This window comes from Alosa sapidissima, chromosome 17 (genome assembly GCF_018492685.1).
Source record: "Alosa sapidissima isolate fAloSap1 chromosome 17, fAloSap1.pri, whole genome shotgun sequence".
NCBI classification, from domain to species: domain Eukaryota; kingdom Metazoa; phylum Chordata; class Actinopteri; order Clupeiformes; family Clupeidae; genus Alosa; species Alosa sapidissima.
Window position 1 is genome coordinate 18,725,633 of NC_055973.1, and position 23,685 is coordinate 18,749,317.

Sequence of the window (23,685 nt, forward strand, 5' to 3'; positions counted from 1 at the left end):
CATCATAAATGCATCTTCACAATTTAGTTTGCCAATTGAAACATCTTAGTGTAACATTGCCAACACTCCCATTTTCGCGGGTTTCTCTCGTATTTCAAGGTCATCTCCCGTCGCCCTTCCGTTTTGTTATTTCTCCCATAAAACTCCCGGAATTTGCATTTGAATAGTAGTTAGAACATTTCCAGTTCAGCTGCCAAGGCCTATCATTAAAATATATATATATTTTTATCTTCAGACAGAACTGGTTTGAATGTATTTTGACCAGAGACAAGACATAGTGTCCCTGGAAAACAACTGTGACTCACCATATCAGATCATATAGCCTATATGGACCATTCTGATCTTGGCCTGCCCTGAACTCTGGATTTCCAGGGTACACTAAATGAGAGAAGCTCCATCTTCACATAGCCTACTGGTTAAAGCAATGGTTTACACATTGGCATCATGATATTCATATTAAAGGTACAGTCAGCAACTGCACATGCGGCAGCATTTAATGTTTAAGTTTTGTTTCTATATTTAAATTTCTTAGCAGACAGTCCCAAGCAACATAGGGTCTATATTATATTTTAACCAAGGACCAAACAAAACACAGAGGTGGCTCTCTTTTCTTAACAGTGATAGGATTAGGCCTGTAGGCTAGCCTAGGCCTATATCACAGGATGGGCATAGCAGATTGTGAGGAGATCCTACAATTGTAGAATGCACCTTTAATAATTAATGTCATGACACCGGCTAACAGCAACGAGGACACTCCACTTCCACATCATTATCAATAGGCTAGTAGTAGTAGACTAGGCTATGGTTAATTCCTACCTGCCAACACTCCCATTTTCGGGTTTCTCCCGTATTTCAAGGTCATCTCCCGTCGCCCTTCCGTTTTGTTATTTCTCCCGGAAAACTCCCGGAATTTGCATGACCATCAAACTTCATTTGAAAATGAACCATCCATTTTTTCTGTTAGTCTGACATTTCCCAGATTGCCAGATTGTGTATGGAATACACTCTAGTGATTAACACATAACATAAACTATTATTCAGTGTTGTTCATAATAATTGGCAAATTTGGAGTTTTGGAAGTTCTAAAATGCAGTTGCAAGGAGTGTATGAAACATGTTGAACCCCCCCCCCCCCCCCCCACACACACACACACACACTGGCATTGTGACAGTTGGAAGCGATGAGCACTGCTCACTTTACTTGCTGAGGTCAGTCAGGTCATAGGCCTAGTTCTACATGCCATTCTTCGGTCTCCACTAGATGTCGCCAACAAAGTAGGAATGTCCAGAACCGGTATGTGTCCACTGAGAAGTCACAACGTTTCTAGGACACCTTAAAAAGGACAAAGCTGTTTAGTGTTGAAAACTGTTTCAGAAGAACGTTTAACCAAATGTTCCAAGTCAGTTGGTCATTAATTATTGGTTGTCCAATCCAGAGCCATATCTATAAGGCTCTGGTCCAATCAAAACGGAAGATTCTGCCGAAATTCTCACGTGCCAACCATTCTTGAAACATTTTGAAATCACTGGCTAACGTTAACGTTCCTGTTATTTATTTTAACAAGTGGACTGCATTGACTCTCACTTTATATTTACATTGGTAAGTAGCAAGTTTCATTTGCATTTGATTCCTTTAGTTTTGACACAGTTACTATCAGTGTATGAAAAAAGGCATTAGGGCTGATGTGAACACTCATCACATAGTAGTGATAAGTTACCTCAGTAGGAACGTAATAGTGACGATTAGCAGCAACATGACAACCATAGATCCTGGCTAAGATATACTCAGGTGAAGTTTCACCTGATTTAAAAAATGAATCGAAAAGTGTGTGAAGAATACAAGTAAGCGCCAAAGAAGATATACATTAATTTAAAAGATCAAAAGTATACCTTCCGTTAACCGAAGAGCATAACTAAATAACTTAAATCCATAAAGCGTTAGATAAACGTTAGCTTGCTCGCTAGTAGCTTCCATAGGTGCTGCCAACAACTTTCTACTGTTTCTTGTCACCAGGCTGCGACTCCGAAACCAGTTCTAACAAATTATCAGCTGTTTTGGATAGTTAGCCTTGGATAGCCTTTCTGAACAAATTATCTGCCTCCTTGCTGATAGAAACTGGTGTTATTATCATTTACCTTTTGATATTTTCTGTCATCAGGGTTGTATGACATAAGTTCGACCCCCCCCCCCCCCCCCCCCCCCACTTGCTTTGTTTATTGATTTTTATGTCAATAGGTTTAAGTAGCCTACCTGACTGCAACACATCATAGAAATGCATCTTCACAATTTACAATTGTTTGCCAATTGAAACATCTTAGTGTAACGTTAGTAGACTAATGTAATTTAGCCTAAATGGTGCAAATAGGTTCATACAGACAAATGAAAGTTGGAATGTCCAGTTTTGCTACTGGCCTAGCGTGAAGATGGTTTATAATTTGTATTTTGTTAATAGTAGTTATAAGAACAGCATGGAGGAGGCTTCTCTGAAGAAATCAACTAGCTCCAAATGTTCCTCTCTTCATCCTCAGGTATAAGTGCAGGCATTCATTATGGAATATTAATGACCCATTTTACTAGATGCAGGCTATTATTTGTGGCACTGTAATAGGAGAATCAAGGATAAGTGTATGGGAATAGCAGGAAAACTTACTCTCAGTATTTTATAATGTCAGATTATGTGATATCATTTTAAACAGTACAGCTGAGGAATTAGTAGGCCTACACTGCACATGGCTCAGACTATATGAGTAATTTCACATTATGTAATTTCATGTAGTATTGAGATTTCTTATTTGTAGGGGCCTGCATGTGGCAGTAAAGGAGAGTCACAGGCAGCGACAATGGTGAAGTTGCCCAATGGCCAGATAATGCAAGTACAAAGAGTTATTCAGACACCTCAATCAACTGTCATCCAGTCCCCACAGGTCCAGAAACCTCAGGTAAAGAGTTAAGGCCATGCAACAAAAAATATGTGTAATGGCTAAATGTAATATTTTTCAGAAAGGATTTACACATATCTAAACAATTTAAACAGCAACAATACCCTTAACATTGTTAAAACAAGCATCATAATCATGAATTTGAAGTGGAACTAAAAAGTGTAAACAAGGAACATAATTCTAACACTTTAAAGGATTTTTCCAGTTTACAATATTGAGTAACAATTAAAAACACCACAAAGACAAGGGTATTAATAGAACAGTAATACTAATGTTCAGTTGTGTTCGTATATTTATTAGGCCTGTATATCTTTTGTCCTTCATTAGTCTCCCAAGGCCCAGGTACATTTCTGTTAATGTTAGATTGTTTTTACACCAACTATGGCTGACCAGCCTAAAATTACATAGAGATTGGGTCTATAACAGATGTTGCTCTGTTTTCTCTTTTTGAAGCTCGAAGATGCACATCATGGAAAAGATGCTCCAGGTTCTAAGACGCGACGAGAAAACGTCTCCCGTAGAGCTCCATACAGGTATATAAAAATCACAGTGTGACAAATTCCATGCATAAAACCCATGGTAAACCTGACAAGCCTTAGCAAACACTTGAGTAATATGGCACGAGTGAGAGTGGGTTGGTAAAGGATATGTGGGTATACCCTTTACCAACCCCACTCTCACTCGTGCCATATTACTAAGAAAAAATTATTAAGAAAAAATATATCTAAAGGGTTTTTAGGAAACTTTTAAAATATGCTGTTCAGTAACTCCGCTACTGTAACTCTGTTACCACGAAAAGCAGTTTTTTCCTCCTCCCTCAATGGCATTAAGCCCAAAAATTTCCAAAAGAAAGCGCCTATCTATATCTTTTTATCACGTTTTTACGTGAGTGTTCTTCTGTGGACCCCAGGAAGATTACAGTAGCAATAGGGCTGGAACAGTATGTATTTTTCTTAAAATGTTTCATTGAACATAATAAGGAATAAGTTTATTATTTTACATTTAGGCTAATAGAACACCTTGAACAGCATACCGCATGTAAATCTGTTGGCTTCGATTGTACAGGATTGTGTAACCTTACACTTTTCATTAAATTTTGTATAGTGTGCAGCCTATTAAATTCAAAATGAAATGTTATTATGCGTCATGTAGGGCTGTCACGATTTCGGTTTTAAGTCGAAAATTGATCGAAATGACACCCCGATCTCAAACTTCTAATTCAAAAGTAGAATCGACAATGCAGCCACACCCCCAATGTCCAGCATGCATGCCAAGAGGGGGGAAAAACACACACACACGGGTGTTGACGTGCGGGATGTGAACATTAGCCTATATCCCCAAACTTGAAGCTACAGCCACTAAAAAGAAGACTTCAACCTAACTAGAACCCCCTCTTGTTTCCCTGAAATGACCGGTGTGTTCATATAACACATTTAGTCTTTTCAATAAAAATGCGGTTTCAAAATAAAATCCCCCCAAAATAGAACTGGATATAAGGCAAAAGTAAACATGAGAATTGCATTAATAGTAATATAATTAAAAAAGATCGAAAATCGAATCCATGACACGCCTAGTTCAGACCCGTGGGAGGCGTCACGTGAATGCTGTATTGCCGTAATGCGTTACCGCCCCAGCCCTAATAGGCAACCACTTAGTTTAAGCTAATGTGGATCAGATAAAGAATAAAGAATAATCAAGTTCAAAGATATTTAACTATGTTTTGTGTCGTTATTTAGATTTTTGTTCATTAATCCTTCACCCCCAAAAATAGTTCCATTGATCTTGGCATCTACTGTTGCCAAGTAACACAAAAATATCACTCTTAGCTTTCAACAGTGCACACAATAATGTGTGTATACTTACTTGTCTTCACGTTACATGTTAATTTGAAACATTCATCCTACTGCATTTACCCCATTTTCTTACTCAATAACTGTCAAATGTGACTTAATGAAATCGCTTCCCTCTTGCTTTGAATGGATGGAATAGGATGTTGCGACAATTCACTGCAAAATGTGGAGTGATTATTAGCTGTGAAGGGTACAAGTGGGGATGTCTTGGGATATCCCCACTCATGGAATGCCTGTCCTCCAATCAGATATTAACAGATCTAACAAATGAATAATGTAATAACCGCAGGTGGAGATATCCTTTACAGTCATGACTGCCATAGCTTTTATAGTACTACCAAAATCTTCTAGGAAATTGATATTTTCATTTGTCCCTCAGAAAAGTCAACAACTTGGCATCCGACAGCCCCTCGGTACCTAGAATTGAAGACAAGGCAGAAGACGGGGATAATTCTGGTGTACCAGCAATTCCTTTGCAGACATCTATCTTTCAGACGAGCACTGGCCAGTACAGTAAGGCTTCTTTTTTTAACTCACTGTTTCTTTTATTTTTTTTCTACAACATAATTTAATGCCTTATTTCTCTTGTTCATGTATTTTCTATCGTCAGCTGTAAAATACTTTTGGTCAAATTATGCTTTTAATGTGCTGTAAAAATAACTTGACCTTGGATTGTGAATTGTGAAAGTGTGTGAGGTCATGTGATGTTATAACAGTATAAAATATAATTAAACAGTATGTGCCATTGAATGGATTTGTGTAAATAATAATAAAACATTTTATTTTTAAAGTACCTTTCAACACACCCAAAGTCACTTCACAAATCAAATTTAAAAATAGAGACAATTCACAAAACACAAAAAAATAATAAGTCATGGGCATTGGTGACTCTCCTGGTATTGAACAACACAACATTTTTTTTGTCTACAATGCACAAGGATGTACAAAACACAATTTTAACGTTTCTCAAGTAAATTGTTGCTCATGCAACAGTACACCAAAACAGAGCAGTATTTTTTTACGATTTACTGTTTTCTCGGTCCAGGTGTATTTACTCAAAGCTGTTTTATCTGTCTAGTTGCTTTCACACAGGGAGGTGCCATCCAAATCACAAATGCTGCAGGAGAGGGATTGCAGGGACTGCAGACTCTGACCATGCCCCCTTCAGGCGCACCTCAGTCTGGGCCACCCATGGTACCATATGGCACACAGTCAGGGGATGGGACCCAGCAGTACTACATGCCAGGCAGCAAGATGATGGTACAAGGTAAACAACCATTATTTAACTAACTTCACTAACAAAGGATTATGGTCTACTGCATTTAGTGATGGAAATAATCAGTAGTTTTTCCAGAAGGGCTCAATCATTCATTCCGGCATTATTTATTATGAGAAAATTGAACAGAAAAAGGATGTTGCAAAAGAAATGGACAAGTCTTATCAGGCAGCATTATATTTAGACATGAATCACATCAACTATGGGCTATATGATTAAAATATGACATACCGTGTTCACAGTACAATTTTTTTCAGTTGCATACGATATGGTAACCCGACACATTTCAATCAAACAGGATTTTTGTATTCACACTGTACGCTCTAATGCTCACACTGCAAGGCAAATTACTGAAAATTCTGATATGCCAGAAATTCACTTGGATTGGACTGGAGTTGAAATATTGATTGTGAAGTTTCCTTATAAGACATTGTGAGCGTGCTGAAGTTACATGAAAGATCTGACAGTGAAGCAAAACTTTTGTTAGCTCTGATTTAGGGCTAAAATCACAGTGTCTGCTTGGCACCAAACATTACCTTTGTTTCCGTTCAAAATGGCAAGTTCTCTGAGCTCATACTTAATTAATCATGTTAAATTGCTAATTAGTAGTTAATAAAGCCACCAATTAGCATAGTCAAATCCCATGATTGATTGGTGAGGAGATATCTTCAGGGAAGGCGGGGAGAAAGCAGGGAGAAAACTCTTTGCTATGCAGCTGAATCCTTCAACATTTCATCACATGGACACAACATCACATCACTTTTTCAATAATATTCAACATTACCAACAATAATCATACATTATCTTAACTTTTACTAATTACTAATTTTACTACTACTGTAATGATACAAATATTGTATCAGCTGAAATAGCTGAAAGGTAAAATGGTCAATAAAGAGTAGGGCCCTCAAGGAATACATATTATGGTTATGGTATTTTGCAACAAGAGCACCGGGCAAGTTCACTCTGGCTGGGCTGGGAAGGTCTTTTAAATGAAGTGACAAACTTAAAGCTCTTAAATATCCTTTATTTGAGACCTACTGTTTCATATGTGCTCTGAATGAAAGAGGTGGGGGGCATGATTTGTTTGACACCATGCTATTGACATCAGTTGTCTAGTGATGTCATAGTGATGTCAATGGCTTTAATTGTAAATGCTTACATAGCTACTAGGAGCTACTAGGTACACTCCGTATGGGCAGGATGAGAGTGCATCCTGGAGCTCTATGCAGTACACATGGCTGATACAGGGGATGAAACGGAATCAGGTATGTTCGTCATTTAATATATTTCTTTATATATATATATATATATATATATATAAAAAAAATTTTTATTATTTATTTATTTTTTTTTTTATTTAGTTATTTATTTAACATTCAGATCATTGGCTATGTATGGTGTCACACTATTTATAAACACTATTGTCTATATTTGAAAGTACACATACAAACGGTTGGAATTAAAAACTTACCACGTACAGTAAAGGCGAAGAGAGGAAAAGTTTTGGTCCATGACCATTTCCATCAAATAACCATTGAGATTAGGTTGCAAGATTAATTTGAATGTATCCATTACTAGCCATGTTAAGCAATGTTGTTTCATTTTCACAAGCTTCACTGGAAACAGATCTGTAAAGGTCCATGCAAATCAACAAGTTGAACTCTGCTCAGTGTTTTCGTGGCAAAGTCTTCTGTGCCTTTTCATTGCATGTCCTTCTCCCTTCCTCTCACTGGCATGGTCTCCTTCTCTTGCTGTTTTCGCTCTTCCCTCTCCCTACCCTTTCTGAACGCTTGAATGCTCAGCCCATTCACATCTCTGACTGACGTCATCACGTTTCCTGGAATTGAACACCAGCAGGGAAATGTAAATGCTCAAGCACAAATAAGATGTACATTGACGTCAGTCCAGGGTTTCAGAGTCACACTGTGATTACAGCCAGTTCCTTTCACGCAAGCAAGACGATAGGAGATTAATCATTTGTTAGATAATATGCTTCTTATGTCTCAGTGAAGATTCAGAATGGGTTCTAAATACAAGAATATGAAGGCAGAAAATGCTTGTCATCTGGTATGCTGATTTTTTTTTTGTTCTTTCATTTTCCTTCACTATTAAAATAAATTCATCCTAGGAGTGTTTTAGAATGTATAGTTTACATATTATTTTTGATTGCTAGATGTATTTGCATAATAGATATTCATATGTTGACGGATGCCTGTTGTCCTAAATCAAACTAACATAAGAGAATGATGTTAGGCATTCACCAATATAACACCAGTCATCCTGGCTTACTTTGGTCTGGACATATCTGGACTTGTACTAGTCAATATGGCTGATGTCAGGACTTAACACCATGCCTACATTGATATTGAAGGTTCACACTGTCTCACTGTTATGCTCATATCATAACCCTAGGTGGTCAGTAGGACATATTTGATTTACTGCAGTGTTGGTTTCTTGTTCATTTAGCTGACGCTTTTTTGACACTTTGGATTTAACCATCAGCTAATTGAAAAAATGTAAATGTTTTTGTGTGCATGTCTGTAACCCAAAGACTGTACTTTACAGTCTTTACATTCTGAACCTGCAGTTCCTCGTACTGAGCAGGTTTACCATTGCAACAACACATTATCAGTAGGCTGTCTCACAGCTGTTCTCATTTGTGTACCACACTAAATTCACTATATCCAGCAATAGTGCAGGGTGTGGCTTTCTCTCCCTCTCTCATACATGCATTCAAGGCTCCATGAATGTATTTAGTTCTAGTCTCTCTGGCTCTCACATAATAACACACATACACACATAATAACCTCTTCATGATTCTCTTTTCCCATCGCAGCTGCCACTGGTGATATATCAGCATACCAAATTCGCACCTCCGCACCCAGTCTGCCTCAGGGGGTGATGATGTCTGGGTCCTCCAGCTCCATGCATAGACCCCAGCAGCACACTGAAGAGGCCACTCGCAAAAGGGAGCTGCGCTTGTTAAAGAATAGGTAAGCATAAGTTTACAGACATGCACATATATCATCTACACAAGGCTTTCCCATCCACTTCAATTTTACAGGTTGGCTCAACACTTTTCTGCTTTATGGCACTTGGTTGCTACTTTCTGAAACTGTAACTAATCTAGCGCTGCAGCTATCGATTATTTTTGTAATCGATTAATCTAGCACTTTATCGATCGATTAATCGATTAATCGGATATTTTTTTTTTTTTTTTTGCATTTTTAAACAACCAAAACAAATAATGCATAACGAAAATGACATGGCTGTAAAATGATCAAGCAATTGGCACTGAGGTATTTATTCTAACTCCAACATTTGGCTCCAAAACTAAGCCCTTTTATTGCAATTTACCCATTTAGTGTTTATAAGTAAGTGCCAGTGCCAACAATATAATAATGTTCAAAATGCTCTCTGTAAAATTGCAGCCTCTTGTGCATGACTTAGCTGGGCGAACAAAGCTGTCCATACTATGTTGTGAAGTGCTGGGAGGGAGAAGAGGGAAAGCAATTTAATGTATTAATATGCACAACAAGTTTCATGCTGTAATCTAGACCTGACATCAAAGTAAATATCTGTTTTATGTAGATTTCTACACCTGCAGCATTTACCATTAGGCTACTAACAAATAATTTTACCATTAGGCTACTAAAAATAATTTCTGGGGTGAGCCTATTTGCTATGGTAACCTAGCAACCTGTGTGTGTGTGTGTGTGTGTGTGCGCGTATGCGTGCGGTGCGTGAGGGAAGATGAGGGTGCATGCATGTGTGTATAAGAAGGGGTTCTTTTTTAGGCATACTGTCTTGCAATTGAACGTGAATAAGTTTACTACTTAAAAACATCAAAGCTAAACATTATATCACGACATCGCTACAAATACGGTATGTGATTAAAATCAGCCAACATCAGTGTAGGCTATAGGCTACGTAGATTAGGGGTTTGCACGGACGTCACGTTCTGGCCGGTAACCATGGTAACCCAGCACGCGCGGCCATATTGGCGATACTCAGTGAATGAAGTACAATGGAGTATTATGCACTTTGGATATCTTACGTGATTGTAGCCGTGTCTAAACAACAGAAAAGCTCATCAAAATGCGTCTAAGATGCAAAGGCATATAGGACAGGACTTGGACCACAAGAAAATGCGCGATATTTTGAGAAATTACGGTTTATTGGCAGCGCAGATCCATATGAGTTGGGTGAGGGAGACGAAGTACCAAGTTCAACCACAAGCGCCCCCCTTCCTCTGATAACTTCTGACATTATTCTCCTTTCTCCCTAGTTTTTTAATAACTTTTGGAAGTCAATACCTACACCAGATGTTTTTCTCAGTCGGACCTATTGGTACAACCTAAAACACGGCAATAATTAACCATTTTCCTTGACAATGTTTGGGATTTACTTCAGTGCCTAATGCTTTCTAATGAGGCGAGTATCTCCAATATGGCGACGTCCAGATCTGATGACACGCCGTGCAAACCCCTAATAGATGATAGATAGGCTAGAAAGATTGATAGATAGCCTACTTTATTGACGCTTGGTGAAACAGTATGGAGTGGATGTTTTCGGTTCAGATGCTTGTTCTTTTCCTTTTTGAGTATGTAATGATCACAAAACTTTACTTAAAAAATGTAGACATTTTCTGCCATTTATGGCCATCTTGACTCCGCCATCGCGCCAGCTAAATTCAGAATGTATCACGATTCACGCGCTAGTGGTGTGCTTCCTGAACAACGGTCTGTGTGGAACAATCAGATCCCTGCGCGTATAGTGCGCGTCATAGGAATTTAACGAGGCTTTGAGGCAGGGTTTTTGCCTCGACTAATTTTTGTAATCGAGTTATTCGAGTAACTCGATGAATCGTTTCAGCCCTAAACTAATGCTTAGTAAATGGCTGTGTCTCATTTGACATTGTTATTTGTACACGTTATAACTATACAAATTACAACATATAAATAGGAAAAGATTGCAGTTCTTTTGTCACTATTGGGAGCTCTCAGGCTTTTGGAGCCGCTCACTTTGAGGCACTGTGCTAAGCTAGGCCAGCGGTGGGTGTGTTAGAATGAGTTACTGCACGCACTGAGACAAGAACGGTATCGACTTACCTAACTCTTGGAGATACGGTAAATAAGCTAATGTCCCAAAATGTTGCCGTGTTCTTTTAAAGTGGAAATGAAGCAGTCAAATAAAACAGATGTCTATAGCACTAGTTAAATATTTAATATACCATAAATACAAATAACGTCGGAAATATGACCCGTTATTCAGAATAAAGCACAAGTTGCATTAATTCCAGCCTGTGCGCAGCCGTCTTTGTTTTCAGAACATGATGACATCATGAGAATGATTGGTACAACATTCTAGGTTGTTTACATAGTGGCTGTCATAGCCTCACAGTTAGCTTACTGCCTCAACAAAATGGATATGGACGAATGGGATAGACCCACCAATGAGGACAGGCATCCAATTGCCTATGCTTTTGAGCAAGTAAGAGCAGTGAGAGTTTTAGTGCCCCCCACAGAGCCTGACTATGGAGGAGAAATAAATGATCGAGAGAGATGTATCTGAGCGCACAGGAAACAATCGGTGGTGCTTATGTGGGGTTTGTGTCCCTATGTCCACTGACATGGAGAGTGTCTGCTGCCAGGAAATTAACCTGGGACATTTCATCCAAAATAAAAGATGTATCACGTCCAATCCGACGTGTCAAATGCTGTCATTAGAGCGCTGAGGGATATCTGAGCCGAAACACTGGAGCGCCCAAAAAAACAGCAGTTATCCAGCTAACACACTCTTGATAGGTTGTGGGTTGAGGGAGTAGGCTAGGGGTCTACATTGATCACCTGAGACTACACTCATTTTTACACCCATACTCAGTTGTTCTGCAATGTATTATCATGGTAGAAGCTGCGCTACAGTACTGCATTATGTAGCATAACATAACAAGCACATACTGTGACTGGCATAGCATAACATAGCATGAACCCTACAATCTATGGTTGCTACAAGTGGCACATTCGTGCATTTATTTACTTAAAGTGAACAGCAGGTTATTTTTTGTCAGCTTACATAAACAAATCTAAACTCAGACGCCTGGCCTACAGTCCATAAATAACGTCTACCCACAAAACCATGCCTGTCACAATCACAGACCAATGGGGTGTACTACGAATCTCGATTAGTGGGTTAGCGAGGTATGTTGCGCTCAAAGCCAGGCTATGCTGTGACACGAAAGTGGATCTGTTTTAGTGTCGCTATATCACCATGGTATCTCATGCTGTCAACCAAACCTGGTCGAGAGGAGGTTATGTGCTAAGTTATAGCTCAAATCGTGGAATCTACCGCACACTGACCAATCAATTGTCTTAAAAACGAAGTTCTCACGTGTAGGATTCTGTCATATATCTTACAGGTGGAGCTCCGCCTCTACTAACATTTTGGATCTCGAATGCGCTTTAATAGTGCTGTGCGTGCAAATATCCCACTATGGACGTGCATACCATACAACTGATGACAATTGATTTATTTGATGTTATAGGTGTTAAAAAAATTGATTTATTTGATGTTATAGACACAAAAAATGGCCGCAGTGTAGATTAAATGTTTTTAAATAGAGGCGGTCTTGTGCGTCTCCACGTTACACGATTGGCCAAAGTCATCCCAACACCGAGAACGTGCACAGATCTGAGCTGAAAGCCTAGTTTGACAAATATATCACATAACTGCAATCGTAGTTTCACTTAACGTATACCCCTGAGTCAAGGCTTTGTCAAGCCTCGATATGTCTACATAGCAGAGGTGGAAAGTAACGAAATACATTTACTCACGTTACTGTATTGAGTAGTTTTTCTGTGTATTTTGTATTTTTTAAGTAGTTTATAAAATCGGTATTTTAAATTTTACTTGATTACTTTTTGAGTGAAGTATTGTACTTCGCTACATCAAAAATCTCATCGTTACTTGAGTAAAAAAAAAAAGTTAAGACTAACTGAAACAGAAAGGGAGAGAGAAAAAATCGCGCCCTAAACCACTAGCCTAGTGATAATGATCAGCATGTAGCCTACAACAGGACATGAATCAAGCTGACGCCATGCAGTCTTTCTGAAAGTGATGGAGATGGAGCTGGATTACGAGATGCATCAGATTAGCCTAACCTATGAAAGTGTATTTTCCGCTATTCCAATGGGTTGTCTCAGTTCGTTTTATCACCAATGATTATTATTATTATTGGAGATATTCAAGCAAACACCATGGGATTTCGTGTTTTGACGTTTGTGCTCACCTTTCTTTGGAAAGAAGTTTATTAGCAGTTGTTTCCCCTCATTTTGATGTCTCTCTTTTTCCTGTTTTGGCTTTTGTTTTTAGTAACTTGACTTGGCTTTCTTGGAGAAAGACATTGCACCAGCAGCACAACAATTAGCGGTCCACTACTAGCGACGCTCAACTAAATAAACAAAAGATAGACTACCTTAATCGTGCAGGCGGACTAAACAGGGATAGTGAGAGTGACCTTAGACAGTTTTCACTATGTTTTGTATACAAAATCCAATCAGTCAAACTTTACATTTCGTCTGACATTAATTTTTACATTTAATTTGGAAGTTAAAATATTCAGTTAAAATAAATATATGGTGGAAATAAGTATTGAACGCTTAATTTTTTTTCCAGTAATTAGCCTAAACTTCCAGTGAGTCTATTTGAAATTTTCACCACACATATATTAACACACATATAAAAAATCCAAACATAAAGAGTTTTATGTATTAAAGTGAAATGACACAGGAAAAAAGTAGGCCTATTGAACGTGCCTACTGAAATTTCTTCAATACTTTGTGGAAGCCTTTGTTTGTAAAGACAGCTTCAAGACATTTCCTGTATGACAAAACCTATTAGTCGCAGTATTAGGTGTGATTTTAGTCCATTGTTCTAAACAGATTCCAGGGGTCCCTCTTGTGAATCCTAATCTTTAGTTCCAGATTACTTCCAGAACTGTTTAATTGAATTGAATTGAATTGGCTGCCTTCAAGTCTTTCTGGAGCCTTCTCCAGGTGGTCCTTGGCTCTTAGAATTGACTATCATTCTGACTCCCTGGTCAGAAATATTGCAAGGAGATCCTGTGCCCTGTGCCGATTGATGATGCAGTGATGTTTCTTCCACTTGGAGATAATGGCTCCCATGCTGCTTACTGGAAGATTCTGAAGTTTTGAAATGCATCTGTAACCAGTTTCATTGATATGTTTTGCAACAATAAGGTTGCAAAGGTCTTGGGAGAGCTTTTTGCTTTTATCCATCATGAAATGTTTCTTGTGTGACACCTTGGTAATGAAAAACCTTTTTATAGCCCATCAATATGTAAGCTACTAACCAAGCTTATATTAATTTGCACAGATAGAAAGGATAACTACTCTCTAACTACTTCCAGCTCGTTCCTTCCCTTTCCTTGCCTTAGTGCTTTTTCTTAGCGTGTAGCGTGTGTCCCTGTGTTATTCCACTTCATTACACATGACTGATGAAAGTGTTGTGCCCCCTGTATTCCACTTTTCAAGGGCCCTTTCCTCCATTGCCCTATACTTCCCACTTTCCCCCCCAGTTCGACGCCCTTTAATCTGCTGAACCTTCTGCTCGTTTCCAAATATAAAAAAAACTCTCTGCAACTCAACATTGGCCTACCTGCCTCAGCTGCCTGTGAGGGGCTTTTCAGTTGTGCTGGATTACTGTTCACTGCAAAGCGACCCAAGGATGAGTGCAACTAACTTTGAAAATCAACTACTGCTCAAACTTAAAGGAGAACTCCGGTGATTTTTCACATAGATCTCCATTTCTCAACATCCTTATCAGGCAAGTACCTCCACTCGGCGGCCATTTTGCAACACTTTTTGGGCACTTATCGTGCATCTATTTCGGCAGAAATGCGTGTGGGTAAGGCTTCACGACACCAATCTTGCTCCAGCAGCGAGATCACAACAGATGATTGACACGATGTCTTCACAGCACACCATATGATTGGCTCAATGTATTTTACAACACACCACATGATTGGCTCAATGTATTCACATGTCAACGTTTTGCCGCGGAAGGGTTGTGATATGTGTAGACAACTGGCATATTGGCGTTACAAACTAACCCCATGCATTACTATGGAGGATTTTTTGAGTGCTGTATCTCCTCATTAGAATGTCTCTGGTAAAACTGGTTGTTCTGGTATCCCCCCCCCCCCCCCCCCCCCCCACAAAAAAAAAGTAACTAAGTAACTTTTACTTTAAAGTACATTTTAAATGAACTACTTTTTACTTTTACTTGAGTACATTTTCAGATCGGTATTTTAACTTGTACTTGAGTAATATTTCATCAAGGTATTGGTACTTTTACTTGAGTACAATATTTTCATACTTTTTCCACCTCTGCTACATAGCCTAGATATGTCTAACGTGCTTCGTAGTATACCCCACTAGGCTACTACAGATTGAGTAGCCTACACAAGTCAGACGTCAGAGGTTCGCAAGTCTGCTAATAGTTTCCATTAGTACTAGCGAAACTACTAGCGAAACAAATGCAATCATTGATTTTACTCCATCACAAAAAGAAACCTCTTACTCACACATTAGAAGTTCGCTCCACCGAGTTTATTCACTAATTTATCAGCGATGCAACTGCATTTTCAGGTCGCAGTAATCCACAAGTTGTGCGAGAACATCCAAACACGCAACTGAACAGGAAGTTAAATCAAATAAAGTACTGTCTCTGATAGGCCTACAGGCTGCATTACAGCGGCCCTTGTTCTTGTACAAACACAAAAACAAACATCAACAGAATTTGCATAGGCATATTGAAATAAAGTGAACGTCCGCTAATGGCTAAAACATCCACAAACAAACGCTAACCATTCTGATGACATAGCGCCTGCATTTTTAAAACATGGCCGCGCCCTAGTGGCGAAAGTCATTAACGACATGTCATTTTCCAGTGAAACTACTTGAATTTCAGGTTTAATGAAAATCCATGTATTTCCAAAAAGCTACCAAAAAATTGTCACAGTTCTCATTGCTTCATTTCCACTTTAAAGACTTGACTTCAAAAAACATGAATGGCTGAAGACACCAAATTAGCTCAGCAACTACATGTTATGGCACGTTGGCCTTCCTCAGCTACCGCTTCTCAGTCTCCACCTCCTCAGCCGCCCCCTTTTCCCATCAGTGCAGGCATCTACCCAGGCTGTCCTTGGTATTGTTTTTTTCTCCTTGCAGTTCTTGCGTTTCTTTCAGCTTTAGCACTCTGTATTACCTCTGCACTGGCACTCCTCCCGCTCCTTATCCTTGTGTCAAAAGGTTGTTTGTTGTTTGTTTATGTGGGCCCATGTTGTTGAGAAGGTATTTCCGTCATATTGGTTTTCTAGTATTAGCTCTCATTGGGCTGCCTTGTGTGACTTCTAGGGAGGCGGCACGGGAATGCCGCCGGAAGAAAAAGGAATATGTCAAATGTCTGGAAAACCGTGTGGCTGTTCTTGAAAACCAAAACAAGACACTCATAGAAGAACTCAAAGCGCTGAAACACCTATACTGCCACAAAGCCAACTAGCATCAGGGGGTGATGTGAAAAGGGGCTACAATTTTTACAGGATGCTATGTAAAATTTCGGGTATAACAAACAACAAACCAAACTAGAAAAAAAAACAATGTGATATTCAGCTTTTGTTTGTATAACCACGAAGACACAAACACACTCACACACACCCCCACACACACAAATAGCATTACTGAACATTGTCTGATAAGCAGTTTCTGTCATGAAGACAGCTTTGTCGATATGCTTGGGCTAGTCATGACATCTTTGCACCATAGCCTCCTTATCAAGACACCTGTGGAGTGTGGCACAGTGCTGCCCTTTCTGTTGCTTATGCTTTGTGCAGGGAGGCTGCCAAGGAGTGCAGGCGGAGGAAGAGGGAATATGTTCGCTGCCTGGAGACCAGGCTGTCTGTGCTGGAGGTGCAGAACAAGAAGCTGCTGGAAGAGCTCCAGTACTTGAAGGACATATACAATGTCAAGTCAAGCTAAGACGTTCTTTAGGGCCGACTCCTTCCAGCAACAGGGAACAGAGGAAAATCACAATGCTGCCTTGACTGTTCTGCCTTTTTCCCCCTTTCACTGTTACATTCCTCCAAAATGGCTGTTATTTAAAAGGTCTCAAAGGTTTAACTTTTCTACACAGCATCATTTGCTTCACTGCTATTGCAAAATATTTTCCTCTGCCATGGTGCTCAGCACAAATATGTATTACTATTTATGCTGTTTTCTATGAGGGTTTCAGAAACATTTAATCCCCCCCCCCCACACACACACACCAGTTTTCAAAGGCACAAGAATGAGCATAATAAAGGGCTGTTATGTTTCAAATTTTCTAAAACTTTCCATCCTTAAACATAAGTGGAAAAGATTGGCTGCTCATGGTTGTAAAATAAAAATATACAGCTGTTTTGGTCTGTATTATGGTATGTTTTGAACAAGTCAATCTCTGTAAAAGGTATTTCCAACCATTTGGTATTATTTCCTTTTCATGTAATTCTGACCTTTTGACCTTTCATGTAATTCCGACCATACATGTGATTTTGTTTGTTTTGTGCTTTAATTGTATTTATATTAAATGGTCTTAAATCTGCTACAACTGTACAGCTTTCTAAACTTGAAATAACACTTTGAACAGTATATGATGATAGACCGTTATTTATTGTCATAATAGTGCATAATGCACTACAATGGGCCTGTGTGAAAAAAACATTGCTATTTAAGCATACATAAGCACAGGAAACATTTCCTCTTTTCACTTTTTCCCTTATTGTTTTGTTAATGTCCGCCTGTTGATTTTAATACTTTTCAGTTGTTGATTCAGTCTATTTTAGTTTGATTGCCACTGTTATGTGTGAAGATTTTGTAACAGTGATTATGATTGTGATTACTTTTATTTTGTTCTAAATAGGGCTGTCAAAATAACTGATTAATTTCGATTAATTAATTTGAGAAAAAATAACTGATTCAAAAAATTAGTGCAGATTAATCGATTCCGTATGACCTTTGACCCCGAGCCGTTCTAGTCAGTAAAAATTAGACTAAAATGAAGGAGAGAGAAGAAATACGTGCTGCCTGGATCATTGATTGGAACATTTACTTTTAAAAAATGGCCTGATGGTGTTGATAAAAAATAAAGTCCTCTGCAATGTCTGCAGCAAGGAATTTGCATATCACCGGAGTTCATCAACTCTATAGTCGCACATCAATGCAAAGAAATAAGTGTTGACATTGAGGGGAGTGTTAATTAATTTTCATAATGGGCCAAAATCACACCTGAATACTGCAACTGATTAGTTTCATCATACAGGAAATGTCTTGAAGCTGTCATTACAAATGAAAGGCTTTTCCACAAAGTACAGTATTTAAGAAATGCCAGTTCATGTGTCAATCAACTTTAATACACATAACTCTACTTATGGACTTCAAAGGAGAATTCCGGTGTGATATTAACCTAAAGTGTATTGAAACATGATACCGAGTGTGAACGTATGTCTCATAGCCCATCTCGGCTTGTCCCCTGCACTCCAAAATCTGGCGCTAGTTAGCCGATGCTACCAACAGCTTTTTCAATAGTGGTGCTTCGGCATCGGGCTAGCCATGCAAATAAATCACTGTTTTACACCCATTTACGAGGCTCAATGTATCTCCACATTTCATTGGTAGATTTCCGAGGGCCCTGACATTTAAAACGAGACATTGAGAACTTTGAAAAAGCACTGGTAATTTACTTACAAGACGATTTATACACAGTATCTTCACGAAGTTTAGCGTTTGCAGCCATCTTGAATTTAGTCAGATAAGTCGAGCAACTAGTAAGAATGAACAGGTATGATAAGGGATCAGATTCCAAAAATAATTCAGTGGAAATGCATGGATTCCAGTTGCTGCTGGAAGAAACTGGAATCCATGCATTTCCACTGAATTATTTTCCTTTTTTTTCCACATTCCTTTATTTAAACATGTCTGTGTTAGTGTTCCCTGTTGGTTGAGAGCAACGTAATTACAAGTATTCAAGCCCGCTCTTGTCTCATGTGGTGATATTAATAGGATTGTGCTATGATTAACAAATTGATCAGATTTTAGGGAGTGTGTATCCACATAAAGAGAATTGTAGGTGTATTTAACGGTCTACAGTCTATAACTTTGGCAAACGATTGTTGATCAATCAGGTTACACCTCTTTTTCATACTCTTAAAGCAAGGTGTTCATCGACTGGAATTGTTTATGACTTATGGAAACCTGTAGGGAGAACAGCCAAAAATATCATTCTTGTCAAATGCCTCAATCACCGTCATCATCATCAGATTCCAAAAATAATTCCGTGGAAATGCATGGATTCCAGTTGCTGCTACTGGAAGCAACTGAATCCATGCATTTCCACTGAATTATTTTTGTCCAAGTACAAGTCCAAAATATGACCTGCAAAGATTCTTCAAAAACTGCTGTTATGACCAAAAAAACAGCAGTTTTGAAAGTTGAAAAACTGCATTTCTTTTTTTGTAAAGGAGATTAAAATTACAGATGAATTTGAGGTCATTTAAAAGAGATCTTAGGGCCTCTGGTAGCCTACTTTCAAATAATTGCTGATTGCTGGGTGTGTGGAACAACACCCACACACCCAGCAAATGCACACTACAAATACAAGCAACATTCAGCTCCCCTAACTCTCACATAAGGCCAAACTGGAGGCGTGGTTGCAAGTGCAAAAATGGCAGATGTTTTTTTTTTATTAACTTCATAATGCACTAGGCCTAGGCTACTATCAGTATTCTGAAAGATATAATCAGACACCTTTTGTAATTTAACGGCCTGCTGATTGGCAGATGTGCTTAAAGCCGACTAGCCTATCATTGACCGTAAGGGAGGCAGCTGTTTCAAAATAACGCCGTGAACAATAGCCTAATCCAAGTAAAATGTCAGTATGCTGGAGATATATCCTCCTTATCGTCTGAATATTGTGTTTTTATTGAACGCGAAGGGAATGTTAGGGGCAAACGGATGCACTACGTAAACGGACCTAGGCTACTTTGTTACCACCCACTTGAACCGGAACCATTACACTGGGAACAGTCGCCTCCGTAAGCCTGTAAGCCGAGCCCTACATTGACAGCTGACGCTGTTAAAATGTTGCTTGGGCTATTTTAACATAGCCCTTCTTATATTTTTCGACGGATAAAAAATGCTTCTGGTGCGGTTTTTGATATTGCTGTGGTAGAATTTTGACAGCAACGGCGGCTGTTGCGTTATCGACGCGAGCTGCGTCGGTCGGGTCGGGGGGAATATTTGGTTGATAATTGGGGTGGGGTGGCCAGTAGCCCCGGCGATTTATTTGATATGTGTCGGTAAATGGGTTTATATTAGGATTATTGCAAATTAGAACCCAACAAGGGTGCATAAACTCCGTGAGGTATTCTTGCGTTTCCTATTTTAGTGAGTGTAGCGTCGTGATACGCCCCAGCCTGTCCTCGTGCCAGCTGTATCGAAAGGCTAGGAGAAAGCTGGATATTACACTGCGTAGCGCTACCATCAACATTAGCCTCTGCAAGGAAACCTAATCATGGGGAATACGACCTCTTGCTGCGTATCGTCCAGCCCGAAGATTCGGAGAAATGCGCACTCGAGGCTGGAGCCGTACCACCCGGAGCCGGAGCTTCCTCGGGACGACACTGGGGGCAATCTTCAACACATCAGCGATAGGGAGAACATTGACGGTAGGATATCACACCTTAGAAACAGATGATTAAAAAATATCCCACTTCCATGTAGCCTACCCCAAAGGCAACTGTATAATACCCTAATGAACGACAAAATAAAGAAAAAATACAGCTGAATGACACGCATCTGTCAATTGGTCACTGTAAACGAGCAAGGCCGTGAATCCAGCATTTGGGAAACCGCGTCCGTGGTTCAGCTGCTGCAAAGAATAATCAACATTTAAGGTCAATTTAAGAAAAGTAAAAAAAAATAAATGTTATACTAACGTACATTACGTATCTGTAATTTAGGAACTAAGGAGTCTTATACCCACAGCTTACGTATAAATTAATCTAAGATACTGCTCTCTTTTCGATTCATTCGTAGGCTTTGTTCAGGCCTAGGCTACTTACAAATATAATATTTAGTCACATCAGGCTACTTAACGTGTTATTGTGCTATAATGATCTACTGTGACATTCACTCATTACTTGTCCTAATTTTTGTCAGTGATGGTCTGAGTTGAGGACTGCAAGGATTTGACAGGCCTTTAACCATTTCACACTTGGCATCTGTGCATAGTTGGCCTACTGTAATGTACTGTAATGTGAATTCATTACTTCTCTCTGCAGTTTCATTTAAGTGTAGGCCTACAATTTGTAGTATCAGACAGACATGCAAGTATGCCAAATGAAAACAACAAACATGTCTGCAAACAAGTTTGTTGGACGTATGATCTGTTGAAGTAGTTAGCACACTCATTCTTGTCTCAAATATGCTCTGAGGTCAGACACTACTAGGCTTTCAGGTGTATGCCAAGACTGAAAAAGAAAGACGTATCTTCTGTTTGCATGCATTTTCTTTTTGCGTGTTTGTCTGATAGCAACACAATGAACAGCAAGATGCATACTGGTGGTTTTGTCAGGACACTAAAGTTCTGCACTTCTAATTGATATGAATAGAGCCCTAGATTTTGGTTAGCTGACGGCTTTTCATATTGTTTTTGTGCTTGTGTCACCTCTAGGTGGCTTTTCTCTTAATACAATTTCATGACTAAAAGTGGAGCCAGAAGCAGGGTTAGCCAGGTTTCAATGAGTCATGTGATTGCAGAAGAACATTATTGTTGGTAGCTTTAATCAGTCTTTCTGCAGTAGACCAGTCCCTAGTGTGTGGTGTGGTTGGATTCTGTTTTAGAGAACTACTTTAGCTGTCTTTGTGGGTGGATAGACTGAGGAAGATCAGCACCATCTGAGGGGTCTGTTCTGATATGCAGAGAAAGAATCCCTGTCTATGAATCCCGCTGATTTAAAATGTGGCACTGTGAGCAAGACAACATGTGAGTCACTGTAAGAGAACAGTCTATTCACTTGGCATGGGCTGTGTGCCTATGTTTTTGCTATAAGCCACTGAATCAAGTAAGATTATCTTCAACTTTCTCAGTCAGATGACCGGTCCTGGAAAGGGTGTTTATTTAAGTCACGAAGAACTGTGTTGTGCTTACTAACTGTGAAGTCCAAGCACACCAGCAGTGTCTTCCCTCAAAAAGAAAAAAATGTGTGGCATTAGAGTGCATTAGTGTCTCCTGCCTGTGCACAGCTCCCAGTTAAAGTAATGAAGCTGAACAATGTTAGCTCTGTTAGCAAAAACAAAGAAGCTATAGTGAAAATTATGGATATTGAGGAGGATGCATTTGTTATGTGCTTGTGTGCGTCCTTTTGTCTGCCACCATCTTTCTCTCAAAGATATGTATTCTCATCTCCCGTTCTCCTCCAGGGTAGTGAAAAAGAGGCATGCAATAAAGCTGTCCTGACAGTGTGCACAAATGTATCCTTAAATAGGCAGGGAAGTCCCTGGTTTCCTGTACACTCCAGACCTGATCTGATGAATTGGGTCAGATGTGGGTTGCCCACATTGTACGGAAACATAACAATGATAAACTCTGAAAACAGGCGTTGCATATCAAAAGTACATAACAATGACTTTTGGATAAATGCTTAAGTACAAGCACAGTTTGGGAAGGCACATTGAACTTATGATGCCTACTCGATACAGTGCATACGGAAAGTATTCACAGCGCTTCACTTCTTCCACATTTTGTTATGTTTCACTCATCTTACAATGGATTATTGATATTATTTAGCAATTATTTACTTTTTCTCATCAATGTACACACAATACTCCAACACCCGACAAATTGTTTTGTAAATGTATAAAAAATAAAAGACTGAAATATTCTATTTACATAAGTATTCACACATTTTGTTATGACACTTGCCATTGAACTCTGGTGCATCCTACTTCTATCAGTGGTCCTTGGAATGCTTCTACAACTTGACTGGAGTTCACCTATGCCTAAATGAATTCACTGGACATTATTAGGACAGGCACACATTTCTTTATATAAGGTCTCACAGTTGACTGTATGTCAGAGTGAAAGCCAAGCCACGAGATTGAGAGAATTGTCTGTAGACCTGCGAGACAAGGTTGTGTGAAGACAGATCTTGGGAAGGGTATAAGAACATTTCTGCAGCATTGGAAGTGTCCAAGAGCGCGGTAGCCTACATCATTCTCAAATGGAAAAGTTTGCAACAACAGTCTTCCTAGATCTGGCCGCTCAGCCTAACTGAGTAATCCGGGACGAAGGGCCTTGATCAGACAGGTAACCAAGGACCCAATGATCACTATGAATGAGATCTAGAGTTCCTTTGAGAAGATGAGAGAAGCATAAAGAAGGACAAAAATCAGTGCAGCTCAGTGCCTGGTTTCTTCCATTGGGAATTGTGGCCAAATAGTTCAGTTTTTGTTCTGTACTTCTTTACACTTCTCTGAACAGTCAAACCAATAGACTATGATAA

At 39.2% G+C, this 23,685-nt stretch overlaps 2 protein-coding genes across 7 annotated transcripts in view; both read left to right on the forward strand.

Moving 5' to 3' along the window:
• Positions 1-1,351: 1,351 nt before the first annotated feature.
• On the forward strand, positions 1,352-17,773 carry LOC121688585 (cAMP-responsive element modulator-like). 3 transcript variants are annotated; one of them, XM_042068271.1, is made up of 8 exons: positions 1,352-1,599; positions 2,453-2,528; positions 2,799-2,939; positions 3,393-3,472; positions 5,169-5,302; positions 5,868-6,056; positions 8,905-9,061; positions 16,981-17,773. In XM_042068271.1, the coding sequence occupies exons 2-8, from the start codon at positions 2,469-2,471 to the stop codon at positions 17,123-17,125; spliced, it is 906 nt and encodes a 301-aa protein (XP_041924205.1). In that variant the 5' UTR covers positions 1,352-1,599; positions 2,453-2,468; the 3' UTR covers positions 17,126-17,773. The 3 variants fall into 3 exon arrangements, with proteins under 3 accessions (XP_041924205.1, XP_041924206.1, XP_041924207.1); XM_042068272.1 differs by having other exon boundaries at positions 2,456-2,528; XM_042068273.1 differs by lacking the exon at positions 1,352-1,599 and having other exon boundaries at positions 2,473-2,528; positions 2,777-2,939.
• A 2,391-nt stretch (positions 17,774-20,164) lies between these two features.
• The window catches only part of ccny (cyclin Y), a 36,329-nt gene continuing 32,808 nt past the window's right edge, over positions 20,165-23,685 (forward strand). The window contains exon 1 of one of the 4 annotated variants that reach the window (XM_042067140.1): positions 20,165-20,847. In XM_042067140.1, coding sequence (XP_041923074.1) covers positions 20,694-20,847 — 154 coding nt within the window. In that variant the 5' untranslated portion in view covers positions 20,165-20,693. The remainder of the gene's footprint in view (positions 20,848-23,685) is intronic. The other 3 variants (XM_042067142.1, XM_042067141.1, XM_042067143.1) reach the window with 3 other exon arrangements.

Bases quoted from the DNA above. Each gene is read 5' to 3' on its own strand.
- LOC121688585 (XM_042068271.1), top strand. From the start codon at position 2,469: ATGGAGGAGGCTTCTCTGAAGAAATCAACTAGCTCCAAATGTTCCTCT. The intron at 6,057-8,904 runs GTAAACAACCAT...TTCCCATCGCAG, and splicing joins CAGCAAGATGATGGTACAAG to CTGCCACTGGTGATATATCA. The intron at 9,062-16,980 runs GTAAGCATAAGT...TGCTTTGTGCAG, and splicing joins CTGCGCTTGTTAAAGAATAG to GGAGGCTGCCAAGGAGTGCA.